The sequence below is a fragment of the Lithobates pipiens genome, unplaced genomic scaffold (genome assembly GCF_037356315.1).
Source record: "Lithobates pipiens isolate NorthernLeopardFrog02 unplaced genomic scaffold, aLitPip1_a1.2 Scaffold_8, whole genome shotgun sequence".
NCBI classification, from domain to species: Eukaryota; Metazoa; Chordata; class Amphibia; order Anura; family Ranidae; genus Lithobates; species Lithobates pipiens.
The window spans coordinates 215,713,266-215,727,358 of record NW_027507903.1 but is presented as its reverse complement, the minus strand read 5'-3'; the positions used below and the strand labels follow the sequence as shown (position 1 = coordinate 215,727,358).

Below are 14,093 nucleotides of genomic sequence, written 5' to 3'. Positions count from 1 at the left end.
CCAACTAACTATCCAACTCTTCCAAATAGTCAGCTTTATTTAGAATGAGACCCCCCTCCCCCTTTGTCCACTGATCCCTTTTTATTTTCTAACAGCTCTAAACCTCTTTCCAAATCTTTTTTGTCTACTCGAACGAATATTCATTTTGTCCAAATCTTGCTTAACCAAAGACTTAAATTCTCCCACCAAGTGGTTATTGGTGATTTTAGGATTGAAAATTGATTTTTTTTTTTTTTTTTTTTTTTTTTTTTTAAGGAAGTATGCTGATACTTCTCACTAGATTGATCCGCTGATGAACTACTATTAGCATAAAACTTTTTAATGTTCAGTTTTCTTATACATTTTTGGAAAACAATAAAAACATTAAAATTCCTGTAACGCATATTTAAGACCCAATTCTAAAACGTTGAGCTTATCTTCTGAAAAGATAACCTCCCTCAAATTAAAAATTCCTTCCATTATATTTCTCTTTCTTTTGCCTTTACCTCCCAGAATCCTCTTGCCCTTCTCTTCTTTCTCCATCCAGATGCGTTTGGGGTGACATGGGATACCATGGTCTCCATTCCTCCTCCCTCGTGTCTGGTGGATTGTAATCCTTCCCACGTCCCCTGGGGGCCAGCCCTCCTCTTCCCCTCAAGAGCGGTCCCCCAGAACCCCTTCTCTGAAAATCCCCCCGATAATTATTAGGATACCATCCTCGACCCCTATTGGGTGGAGGGTAGTAACTGGAATGGTTGGGGTCCAAGAAGGACCACCATAACCTGCCCTATGATCATAACCTCTTTGATTATAAAACCCTCTATTAGGAGGATGATCATATCTCAAGGGTTCAAATCAGTTATAAGTTGGAACTCCGTATTGGGGGAGTTCTTGGTTTGGAACTTTCTCCACCCTGGTACTCCCCTCTTAGTCTCTCCGAGGTCCATCATATTTGGTTGGGGTTTTGGGATTATCTGGAATGGATTCCCTTTGCTCAGTTGAAGCTCTAGGAACAGTATTTTGATCTTCATTGGTTTCCTGCCATCTATACACTTAGATGTATAATCATTGGTATCCCTAAAATAATATTTTTTCTTTTGAATGTCTTTATCTAATTTATCTACAAAGTCCTGGAGTTGTTTCAATTTATCTTTATGCTCACCTGATGCTATTGAGGGACCTCATTTGGATTTAATGGTATTAACACCATGGCCTGTCCAATCATTTTTAGATTGTTCCACAATAGAGATCCAGGGGGCCTCCCATTCTGTGGGATAGATGGGGTGGAGGAACTTTGGAGAGGTTCCAATCTCAGGAGAGCCATCTCACAGAATGAGACCCAATGGATCCATAAACTCCGGACTTTCAGTCCCCATGGCCTTAACATTGAATTAGAGCTCAATTTTTTATTTATTTTTTGTTCAATTGCTATTCTGATTTGAGAGAATTTTGTTTTTAATGTTGTTTTTTTTTTTTTTTTTTTGTTTTTTTCAATTGTTTATTCATTTGTTATTTATATATTGGAAATCTTTTGCATATGTCTATCGCGTTATTTGTTTTCATTGTTGTCATATAGCTCAACAGATAAATTGTTCTTTTAAAGTGTTTGTTATTAAAGTTTTATACTTGGCAACAGGAAATTATGTAAAAGGAGGAAGTGTCTGTCTTCCATGCACAGATGGTAATTGGTCCTTTTTTTTTACTGCATAGAGGGAGGTTCTATCTTCCCTAGGGTATATATAGATCGTAATGGAACCAAAAGTGATGTCCTTGATGACACCCTGGAGGAGGGGTGAAAAGCATCCACGTAAACCATTGATGTAAATTTCCATCTCTGTGGAACGCACGCCATTCAACGGTGAATTCGGATGATTTTTTTTTACTGATGCCTGTTTTTGGCAAAAATCCTGTAAGTTGATTGCGCGTGATAATTGATGCCAAAACGTTATTTCACTAGGAGTTCTCTCTCTTTCCCCATCTATGGAGTGTGGTATATCCTTCCTGTCTTAAAATGTCTTCCTGCAAGATTTTACTGAGGAACCATCCAGCATATCCTCAGATCATTTGATGAATGCCTTTTTGATCTCAGACTGCGAAGCTGAGGATCCAATTATTTTGGTGAGTGGGGACACCAAAGGGGGAGCCGCATCACCGGCTCAAAAGTTTTGGAGCACCGTTGCACTTTTCACTGAAGCACCTGAGCATTTATAGATTTTATGTTTTTGTTTTCTCTTAACATTGATACATTAGGCACTGCTTATTAGGCTGTATATTGCTTGATATAGGCTGCTAGCGCTGTTTTATATATTTTTCATCTATTTACATTGGCTATATGTTTGGGATCATTCATTATTGTACCACGCTCCATCCTTTCAGCAAGCAAACTGTCTCCCGCTACAGCCAAATATTTTACATTTTGACTCATTAGTCCAGAGCACCTACTGCCATTTTACTGCACCCCAGTTCCTTTTTGTTTTTGTACAAAATTGTTTGCATGTCTGAGGTGTGGCTTTTTGGCCTCAATTCTTCCATGAAGACCACTTCTTGTCAGACTTCTCTGGACAGTAAATTGATGCACCTGGGTCCCATGGGTTTCCGCCAGTTCTGTTCTGATGGCACTGCTGGACATCTTCTGTTGTTGAAGGAAGGTAAGCATGAAGTGCCTTTCATCTGCTGCATTAAGTTTTCTTGGCCAACCAATGAGTCTACGGTCCTCAGCCAGACCCGTTTCTTTGTGCTGCTTCAAAAGAGCTTGAACAGCACATCTTAAAACTCCAGCCTGCTTTGAAATCTTTACTAGAGACCTTGCTGATAAGGTATTGCCTACCTTGTGTCGTTTTGCTGTTCTTAGTCTTGCCATGGTGATCTGAATCCACAACCTCACCTTAGTAGCAGAGTGTGGCTGTTCCTCACCCAGTTGTAGGCCTCTTGCATAGCTGTTTCAGTTAATGACTGTTTTTTAACCCACATATGAAATTGACGATCATGCTTGGTATAATTAGTAATCGTACACCTGACTCTAATTCTACAAAATCCCTGACTTGTGCAAGTGTAAGGATTGATGCTGGTTTGAAGCCAAGGGGTAGTTCCCACTGACCTTTTTTAAACCATATCTGTTATTCCTCCTCCTCTTCCTACTCTTCCCCCTCTTCCCTCTTCTTCCTCCTTCTTCCTCCTCCTTCCTCCTTCTTCCTCCCTCATAAATAATTATATATTTATTATAGAGATATTTTTCTATTATACGTTGGGTTTTCCCAGAACAATATTTCTTGGTGTGGGACTTTTGGCATTGCAGTTAAACAAATGTCCCCTAACTGCTTCTATCCTCTAACCTAGGGATAGGCAACCTTTGCAAACTGGATATCGCCTTTAAAAAAATAAAAATAAAATAAAAAAACCTACCTAAATAGTAAGGAAAAAATATAATAAAACAAATGTCATTGTAAAATATAAACTTGGCCTACCTTAAAAGTGGACATGTCAGTCAGTAGAGCCGTTTACTGTGTCGGTAAGGCACTGGATGGTTTGTGGACGGTGTCAGTAGCTTTTTATTTTAGTTTTTATTTATTTTACTATTTATTCCTTTTTTTTTTTTTTTTTTTTTTTTTTTTTTTTAGGAGCCCTGCTTTGTGAAATATCAGAGGCCTAAATAGATCCCTTGATGTCTCACATTTGAGACTGAGAAAAGGACAGAGGACAGAGATTCCTCTGTCCCCTTCTCTGCAGCCTCAGCTGCACTGGACAGTGAACAATGGGAAGTGCTCTATGCTGAGCAGGTTCATGTTCATTCACAAACTGAACTATAGTAAATACAGCCAGTGATCTGTACCTTTCACTTATTGTGTTCATTCAGAAAAGGAAGGGGCTCGTAAGTGACACATTTACCGTCCCCTTCCCCGTTCTCCATTTTGACAGCAAGGGGGGAAGGGAGGGTCAAAGTGGAGGAGGGGGGTGGTGGGATCCACAGTTTGTAGATGGAGGATATATTTATCAGAGATCGCAGCCTGGGTTGTCATCTCTGTATATCGGGGTGACCCCTGTAGAACCCTCCCCCCATTTATATTATAGACTAAAGGTTGATAAGCTCATATATATATATATATAATATATACTAGTGATGTGCTCTGACAATGATTGTGCAGGAATAGGAGGGCAGTATGGATGTCTATAGGTTCTGGGTTTGGCAACCAAGGGAGGTGATCTACCCATCACCTGCTCGCGATAGACAGGTTGCCGACCTCTGCTGTAAGGGCAATAAGCAGCTGTACAAGCACAACCACAGGTCCTAATTTAACAGGTGTAGGTAAGTGGCACTGAATGCACACTGTTTTTGTTTGGGGCCATACACCTGCACCACACGCCTGTCAGATGAGTTTCTGTGGCTGTGTTTGTGCAGCTGCTGCATTCCCGTAAGGTAACATAGGCTGCCTGCACACGGCTCCAGTCGGCTGAGCTTTAGCAGAAATGTTGTATTTGTATTCACTAATAATGATTAGTGTACTTTTATCGAAAAAATTTGGTTGAGATTTTTGGATGTGGGTTTTTTTTTTCATTTCATACCTTATATTGTCATATGCCATAATACATTTATGTTTGTATAATTTAACAGAGAATCATTTTGGAACAGCAGCAGAGTGAGAGATCCGATACAAGTTTTCAGAGGCTGTGCATGTTTTGTGATGAGGAGTTTAAAGTAAACAGGTTCGTTTTTATTCCTTTTGTTATGATTTTTTTTTGCATTGCTAACTAATATAAGTGTGTTGTTTACTTCAGGATCTGGAAATTCATAAACCTCAAAGAATTATGCATTGCATCCAAAATTTGGAAAGGCTATACCATTTTTAAAGAACCTGTACCACCACCAAAAATAAAAGTAGGAGGAAGAAAATTGCAGAAGTCATAAATGCTTTGACTTTCACTTTACTGGACCTTTAACCAGACTGTACTATTACCATGGCTCCTAAACATAGCCTGGCAGTGACTTTACTGCACTGTAAGGCTCTATTCCCATGGATGCCAAGGGACAGTAAAAACATGCATTTAAACATCTGTTCACCACTCCCGTCAGCCCAACTAAGGCCCCTTTTACACGGGCGGCTGTTCTGCCGCTGTTAAAAGCATGTTTTGTTATTTTGAAATTCAGAGAATCCTGGCACAGCGTTCACTTGCAGTTGTACATTGCGTTTAGCTGCGTTTGCATGCGGCTGCGTTTAGCTGCATTTGGAAAATTCTTGCCATTTCTGATGTGCTTCCTATTGTTTTTCTTTCCTTGTTGCCGCTGCTATCTACAGGAGAAATAGCACACTGCGATTACCTGCAGTTATGTGCAGATAGCTGCAGTAAATCGTTCCTGGACGCAGTCAACTTTATTTTTTCTATTTGCACAAAACCACATGTAACAAAACCATCACTAAACGCAGTGTGTGAATGGGGCCATAGGAAAGCATTGTGTGCATTTAGCTGAGGTGGATAACGTCATCTGTCCGCAGCTAAAAGCACAATTCTATCCGCCCCTGTGAAAGGGGCCGAAAGAAAAACCTGTAGCCTTACACTTTCCACAGGAAAACAAAACAAAAATGGGGCCACAACACAACTGCCATCTGCACACATTTGCATTCAGAATTGTTTTGTTTTGTGTTTTTTGTTGTTATTTTTTTTAATATTAAGCACTGTTTTTATGAGAAATATATATATATATATATATATATATATATATATATATATATATATATATATATATATATATATATATATATATATATATATATATATATATATATAAGGATTTATGTTCTCCGCCTGAGGAATAGATTTTCACTATCGACACTTTTTAATACGTAAAACTGCGTTAGAGCTAGCAGGCTCAAACTAAAAAAAACTGAAAAAACTAAATAGTGAAAATTCTTTACAATCAATTACTTTGTTTACCCCTCGAGACTTCAGCATATGGAATCTTTTGAAAATGACTTTAGGCTAAAATCACAAAGCTATAAACAAAGATAAGGGTCTTTCTTCTCAACTATTTTACTGTAATTTTGAGTTCTCTGAAAGTTTAGAAGATATGTTGCTGACTTTCCTGCTGCAAGCACAATTTGTCTAGATTTTTGTACAGTATAGTAAAGCGGCAATACCAGGGAATGACCTTATTAGAATCAGTTGTATGATTATTATTTTTAACAGGATTGCAGTATATTTTTTTTTATTTACTGTACCAAAGGGTGTTTTCCTACAGTTAGGGTCAGTTCACACCACATGCAGTCCAATGCAGTTTTTTTTTTATTCTGCATCAAAAACACACAGAAAGTAGATTTTTCAATGGCATAGTTCACACTGGTGCTTGCAGTTCTAGTTTGTTACAGTTCCAGAAACAAAAGTAGAAAATGCATTTTTCCTGCACTGGACTGTACTGGAACGCTGTGAAAAGCATCCAAAATGCACTGGAACGCACAAAATCACACTGGAACATACTTGTTCTTAACCACTTTCAGACCAGAGCATTTTGTTGGCTTAAGACCAGACCACTTTTTGCGATTCGGCACTGCGTCACTTTAACTGACAATTGCGCGGTCGTGCGACGTGGCTCCCAAACAAAATTTAGATCCTTTTTTCCCACAAATAGATGGTATTTGATCACCCCTGTGGTTTTTATTTTTTGCGCTATAAACAAAAGAGCGACAATTTTGAAAAAAACACATTATTTTTTACTTTTTGCTATAATAAATATCCCCCAAAAATATATAAAAAAACATTTTTTTCCCTCAGTTTAGGATGATGCGTATTATTCTACATATTTTTGGTAAAAAAATCGCAATAAGCGATTATTGATTGGTTTGCACAAAATTTATAGCGTTTACAAAATAGGAGATAGTTTTATTGAATTTTTATTCATTTTTTATTTTTTTTACTAGTAATGGCAGCGATCAGCGATTTTTTTTTAAATTTATTTATTTTTTATTTTTTTATTGTGACTGCGACATTATGGCGGACACATCGGACATTTTTTGACACATTTTTGGGACCATTGTCATTTATACAGCAATCGGTGCTATACAAATGCACAGATTCCTGTGTAAATGACACTGCCAGTGAAGGGGTTAACCAGGGGGTGGCAGTGTAGGGGTTAATTGTGTCCTAGGGGCATGTTACTAACTGTGGGGGGCGTAGCTGTGTATTAGTGAACAGATGAAAAACAAGCTCTGGACTGCTGCACTCTTCAGAAGACCACTTTCTTTTATTGGAAAATCACATCAAAGCTCAACAAACACAGCGAACAAGGAAAACTTGCTGACGTTTCGCACAAGCTGTAGTGCTTATACCAAGAATACAGCTAGTGCGAAACGTCAACAATTTTTCCTTTTTCGCTGTGTTTGTTGAGCTTTGATGTGATTTTCCAATAAAAGAAAGTGGTCTTCTGAAGAGTGCAGCAGTCCAGAGCTTGTTTTTCGTCTGTTGCTAGTGGTAATAGCCAGCACCTGTGGCTTCCCAGCCGTAGAGACAGTTTACAGCCTGCATGTGTTCCTGGAGCGGTGAGATGCCTTCTCCTTCATATTACAATTTCTGTGTGTTAGTGAGCAGAGATCAGTGTCACTTGTTGCTAGGCAGAATGGAGAGATGCTGTTTACTTCCGCATCTCCCTGTTCAGCCTCACCGTGAGACGATCGCAGGTATCCCCGTGGTGATAGAGTCCACGGGATCCATGACCCGACACCCGGGGGTCCCAACCGGCACGCGATGGCAGGGCGGAAATTTCAAATGGACGTACCTGTACGTCAATTTGCCTGCCCATGCCATTCTGCCGACGTAAATGGTCGTGCGCCGGTTGGGAAGTGGTTAAGGTTAAGAAAAAAAAGGGCGAATAATGCACTGGAATGCATCATAAACGCACATGCAGAAAAGCATCTGAAACATATCAAGACTGCATTTCTGTGGGGTGAACCTTGTGGCCCTTAAAGAAAATCTATCATAAGAGAACTATGGAAGCTACCAATATTGGTCTCCTTTTTTGCTAGTTGCCTGGCTGTATCTTAATTTAATACTATGAGTCAAAGACCTAAAACATGCATGATGTAGATGAGTATTAGAGAATTGCCAGTATCCCTTTATCTTTATGCTTTTTTTGAGGTTGGTTATTAGGAAGACACTAAAGACAACACATCAGCATGACAGGGGAACAAACATTCTTGGAGGAAAGGAAGCCATGTCATATGCCATATTTCTGTCCGAACAGATTGACTTTAAGACCCCATTCACACCTGAGCGTTTTGTAGCTTGACGCCTGAAGCTACAAAACGCTGGAGGGGAAAAAATCCATTATTCTCAATGGAGATGGTTCACATCTCCACTCCAAGTCGCCTGAAGCCCTACGCCTGAAGCTCAAACAAGTTCCGGACCCTTTTTTGTCGCGCGAATCGGGCTGATTTGGGCGTTTTTCTTCTTTTAACATTGGTGACCTTTTGCCCTGCACAAATTTGCGGCAAAACGCGGTAAAAACGCCGCAAATCGCGGTAAAAAACGCCGCAAAAAACGCTTGAAAACGCTACGCTCAGGTGTGAATGCAGCCTAACACTTCACTGTTTACTGTGCTTATACTTGTATCAAAGCGTAAATGTCTAAGGTGGATGCTGGTGTTAATGCTAACAGAATATATTTTGAATGTCGTCATGTGCACTGTGGCGGTCTCTGTACAAGTCTGGCTAGTTGCTCACTCATTATTACTTCAAAGTAGAACTAAAGGCACTGACCTTTGTTCCAACAGTGTGATGCTCGTGGAGTCCCTCGCCATCACTGTCTTCTCCCAGTTTGTTTAGGTGCAGGTCTTTAGCCATTTTGATTGGCTGATACCGGATGATATGCACAGCTCAGTGTACATTCTGCAAAGGATTGTGAATGGGGTTGTAAATGTACTTGATTGCAGAAGAAATATTGGTGTTGATTTACTAAAGACAAATGGACTGTGTAGTTGCATTAATTTTCCTTTTTTAACATTAGTTCTTAACCACTCGCCTACTGGGCACTTAAACCCCCCTCCTGCCCAGACCAATTTTCAGCTTTCAGTGCTCTCACACTTTGAATGGCAATCACTCAGTCATGTAACACTGTACCCAAATACATTTTTTGTCCTTTTTTTAATACAAATGGAGATTTATTTTGGTGGTATTTGATCACCTCCTGGGTTTTTAATTTTTTTCGCTAAAAATGAAAAAAATTACACATCTAACTTGTTGACTACCTATTACACTTTTGAAGGCCCTGGAGCACCAGGACAATGACACGTGACACTGACGTGGCACTGATGGCAGATGACACTAATACATGGCACATGACACTGACAAATGGCACTAATACGTGGCACTGATGACACTGATAACAGATGGCACGTGACACTGACAGGTGGCACTGATAGGTGTCACTGATAACAGGTGGCACTGGGGACAGGTGGCGCCTGGGACAAGTGGCACTGGGGACAGCTGGCACTGATAGGTGGTACTGGGGACAGGTGGTCGTGTGTTGCACTGTGTTAGTGTTCACTCACTTTTCACTGACGCTGCAGCACGGAAGCTCTCCCTCCTCACATGCTGTCTCTGTGTGAGGAGGGAGAGCCGGCGATGTGAGATGATCTCATATGTTTACATATGAGATCACCTCTCATTGGACACGCTGATCAAGTTCTAAATGGCCACCGTGATTGGCCATTTAGCACAATCTGTGATTGGCTGTGTCTGAGGGACATGGCAGACACAGAACTTCCCCGATGCGCGCCTGTGGTGGCGCACAGAGGGGAAGTAAGCAGGAGGATGTCCTCCCGGCAGTTGGCGTCTGCGCTGTAGCCGTCTTTTGGCTATAGCGTGGGTGCGTTTTGGTTAAAGGAGTTGTAAAGTCAGAAGGTTTTACGTTTTTTTGGATCCTAATGCATTCTATGCATTAAGATCAAAAGCCTTCTGTGTGCAGTAACTGCCCCAGCATTCCCTAATACTGAGCCCCATCTCTGTCCTGTGATATCAACGAGTGTCTCGGCCGTACGAGACTCTCCCTCCTGATTGGCTAAGAGTAAGACACAGCAGCGGCACCATTGGCTCCCACTGCTGTTTAAGTCAGTCAGCCAATCAGGAGAGAGAAGGGATGCACACACGGAGCTGTGACACTGCTCAGGTGCCCCCATAGCAAGCTACTTGCTCTGATGGGACATACAGACTGCCATGCCTTCCTACTGCTCTCTCCTTGCTCTGCTAGTAACCCAGTAAACTGCAGGTAAACTAACACGTCCATTCTGTACTCTCTCTTACCTGGAGCAGCATAGAAGTTTTATTTTGCCTGCTGGAGGGCACAGAAGACACAAATCTACAGCAAGTGGCTGGGTATAAGGATTTTATGCCCCCAGCCCACCACCCCAGGGCAGCTGCGTATGCTGGCACCGGCAATGTGTGTTGCCCACCCCTTGTATTGTGTAGGGCCATCCCATGGTCAAGATTTAAAAGGACATGTGTCCTGTACTGTACTCCAGGAAAAGGTTTTTACAGGCAAGTCAAATATCCATATTTATCACTAAAGTGATGAATTTGTTTTCTTGCAGATCTATTCTGTTTAAACATATGAAAGAAGAGCACTCATTCAATGTTGGACTGCCAGATAATCTTGTATATTGCAATGAGTTTCTAGATGTGTTACAGAAGAAATTGGACAAGTAAGTGCCATAGTTGAATGAATCACTATAATCTGCGTTTGTGTTTGTTTGTTATAATACTTCAGTCCCTCTATATCATAACTTTGGCTTCTAAAAAAAAAGGTCCTTCCATCAGAAAATAGTATTTCACTATTGGGCTACAGGTACAGCTTAGTGGACTAAGCTATTTGGTAACTGTTAGATTCCAACTGTTAGATAGGTGTTTCAGTGTTCCTTCTAAAACGGGGATATTCCCTTGTGTCCCCACTTTTCTTTGATTTGGTCATGTTTATTTATGCTCATTAATTTAATATAGTTGCGTTAGGGTAATTTCAGCTTCCTTTTTTGTCACTATAGGGGCTACATGTCCCAGTAGATTACCGACCGCAAGCATCAAAATTTTAAAAAGCAAAACAAATTAAGTAAAGTAGAGAAAAAGGCAGTTCTAACAGACGGAAAAAAAAACAGAGACAGAAAATTAGAGAAAAGTAAACATTCTATACAAAAAGATGGTAACCACCCAAATTTATAACTAGCCTTTGTAGTAAGGTGCCCAGATCACTGTTCCTCCATATACTGCAGACCTAACTCTACAAGTTGGAGAATATATAGCAGTGGATAATGCTAATGCATAATGCTTCACAGGCAATACGGTAATGTGTGATGGTGTAGACAGTGAGGTCTCAACATAATACCACCTGTCAAACCACCTCTAAAGGATTATCCACTTCAGATTTTCCCCAATCGTCTTTCAGGACAGCCACCTTAGAGAGACACCGGCTCCTCCCCTCTGAGGAAACACCGCCTTCATTTTCATGATTTAAGCCTCCTCCTCCCTTCGTTCCTCAGTTATGGTGTTTCCTCCGGCGGGGAGACATCGCCAAGGAACCTGAAGGCTGAATTCGGTTGGTGAATCTGAAAGCTATCCGAGCGGAGCCCCGGCCTCGTTCGGCTATCCGACCATTTATCGGTCGGTCCGGGACAGTCCTATCAGCGGGGAGCTGAAGTGTTCGTACTGTCCATATACCCTAAACTTCGCTTGGGGAAGCAGGAAGTTTATGGGGTCGTCTGTTCGTTCACCCGTGGGTGTTTCAACGGAACAAACAGTCCAGTCGGCTGGGGAAGCTGAATACTCGACTGACCTTTACACGCACTCCAATCTTCGCTTAGGGAAAGCAGGAAGTCTTTGGAGAGGTTCATCCCTGCGTTTCGCCCAGTGGGGTACGGAACGAGGGCGTCCAGGGCCCCCCTGTGTATGCAGCCGGCTGGGAGCTGGAAGCCGGACCGGTAGGCGGGCGACGTCAGTTCCGGTGGGGGCGGACCCCTTCGTTCAATCCGCGTCTTCCGGTTCCGGACGCGGCACGTGAAGGGGAACCTAGCGTTCGGCTGGTGCAGCCTCTCTTTCTACAGTCTGCACAGGTAGCTGTTGGAGGCACGTTCGTACCACGCTTCCTCAACGGGAGAATGTCCGAAGCAGAGGCTTCAAGAACTCCTGGAGATAACAGCACCAGCCACTCAAAGGTAATAGCCCTGGAGAGGGGTTTCCTTACCTTATAACCAGTAGCTCCACTGGTGTGTTTTCCCCCTAGGTGGTCGGGGGGGAAGGGCAGTGCATCTGGGATCCAGGTGGAGATTGATCCTAGGAGGGGGCACTCCCGGTGGTTCTCTTAAGTAGTGCTGGTGTTTCTTTTCTTTTCTTTTTAAAGTTTATACTGCTCTCTCTCTTTTGCTTCAGGTATCTCAGAAAGACTTAAGCAGGTCCCCCCTTGGCTCTTGGAGGAAGTGTCCTTCATGTAGAGCATCTTTGGGGAATTCCTGGTTCAAGGCACTTTGTAAGGAGTGTTTTAAAGGCCTGGATAGCTCAGTCCGTAGCTCTGTTTGGGTGCCATTAGAGAGCAGGCAGCAGAACAGGGTGCAGATCTGGCGGCTTCTGTAAAGGTTTCAATGCCCTCAGCTCCAGAGCACTCTTTTCACCAGCACAGCAGAGTGTTCCACCTAACCCAATGGTTGTTCCTCCCACAGGTTAGGGAGAATCCAGAGGGTTCCAGAGGGAAGTTGAGGAAGAAGTGGACAGTGCCGTCTCAGACTCTCAAAGGGAGACTGAGGGTGAGGACTTGGATGGGGAACCCAAAAGAACCTCACGGTATAAACTTCCCCTGGATGAGATGGAAAGGCTCTTGAGAGCTGTCCAAATCACTTAGGAGGCACTGTCACCCCACGATCAGATGTACTAGGGCCTAGGGGGAGCGGGTGTTCCCGGGTCATGACATCTTGATTGATGCCATCAAGGATGGCAGGATCCCGAAGGAAAACTTTTCTTTTCTGGTGCATTAAAGCAAAGGTTTCCTTGGGCGGAAGAGGAGGCTCTCATCTGGAATAAAATCCCCCGGGTTAGATGCGGCCTTTTCTCAGATGTCCAGGCATACTGACCTGTCCTTGGGGACATGGGGGCACTTTTAGACCCTATGGTTTGAAGATGCCTGGGTTTTACCATAAGGAAATCTCTAAGCCTACCATAGCAGCCACAGTGGTGGCTCGTAGTACAAAGTATTGGCTTATCCAGATGAAGCAATGACGACAGAGGAGTCTTTTCTATCCTCCTTTTCCCGTGCTGCTTTAGGCATTGGCATACTCTGCGGATGCTTCGGCTTAATTCATTCGATGGTATGCAAGGTCCTCGGCTCTGACCAACTCAGCCTGGAGGGCCTTAAGGCTGTAGACATGGCAGAGGGACAGGGCGTCCAAATCAAAGCTCGGTGGAATCCCTCTTTAGAGGAGACCTGCTGTTTGGGCCAGGTCTTGAAGCAGTGCTATCGCATGGCTTATAAGAAAGAGGCCTTTCCCCTTAAGAAAAAAATAGGGGGAGCAGTTAAAAAGGGTCCTTCTTCCCCCAGTGGGAGATGATCACCTCCAATCAGTTTGTGTTGGGGATCATCAAAAGAGGTTACCGTGTGGAATTTTCAGAGCTTCCCCCTTTGAGACTCCTTGTCACTGAGCTGACAAAAGGTGCCTTTCTTTCCTCTGCAGGAGTTAGAGGAATAGGAAGTGGTAATAAAGGTCCCAGCAGATTAAATAGGCAAGGCTTCTATTCTCTCATTTGGGGTTCGCAAGCCTGTGGAAAAGTTCAGGCTCATCCTGAGCCTGAATCGTCTGGGTGTCTTGGTCACCTACAGAAGTTTTTGGTTGGTTTTAATCACGGGGTGAGGGCACCTCTTCCACCAAAACTGTTTCAGGGCATCGATAGTAAAGGATGCATACCTGCATATTTCCAACGCAGAAAGCCACCAGCGTTTCCTCATGCTGGCAGGGATAACCTCGGTAGGGGTGCTACACCTTCAGTTTAAAGCACTCCCCTTTGGGCTATCCCCTTCTCCCTAGTATCTTCACCAAAGGGGGTCACCTTCCTGCGATGGTAGAGGTCCTGTCCTTCCTGCGTCTCAGGGTAGTCTCTGTG

At 42.7% G+C, this 14,093-nt stretch overlaps 1 protein-coding gene across 1 annotated transcript in view; it reads left to right on the top strand.

The window, feature by feature from the left end:
* Positions 1 to 14,093, top strand: part of ZNF277 (zinc finger protein 277) — a 120,684-nt gene that overhangs the window by 74,840 nt on the left and 31,751 nt on the right. Inside the window, exons 5-6 of the mRNA XM_077468374.1 lie at positions 4,589 to 4,680; positions 10,550 to 10,660. Coding sequence (XP_077324500.1) covers positions 4,589 to 4,680; positions 10,550 to 10,660 — 203 coding nt within the window. The remainder of the gene's footprint in view (positions 1 to 4,588; positions 4,681 to 10,549; positions 10,661 to 14,093) is intronic.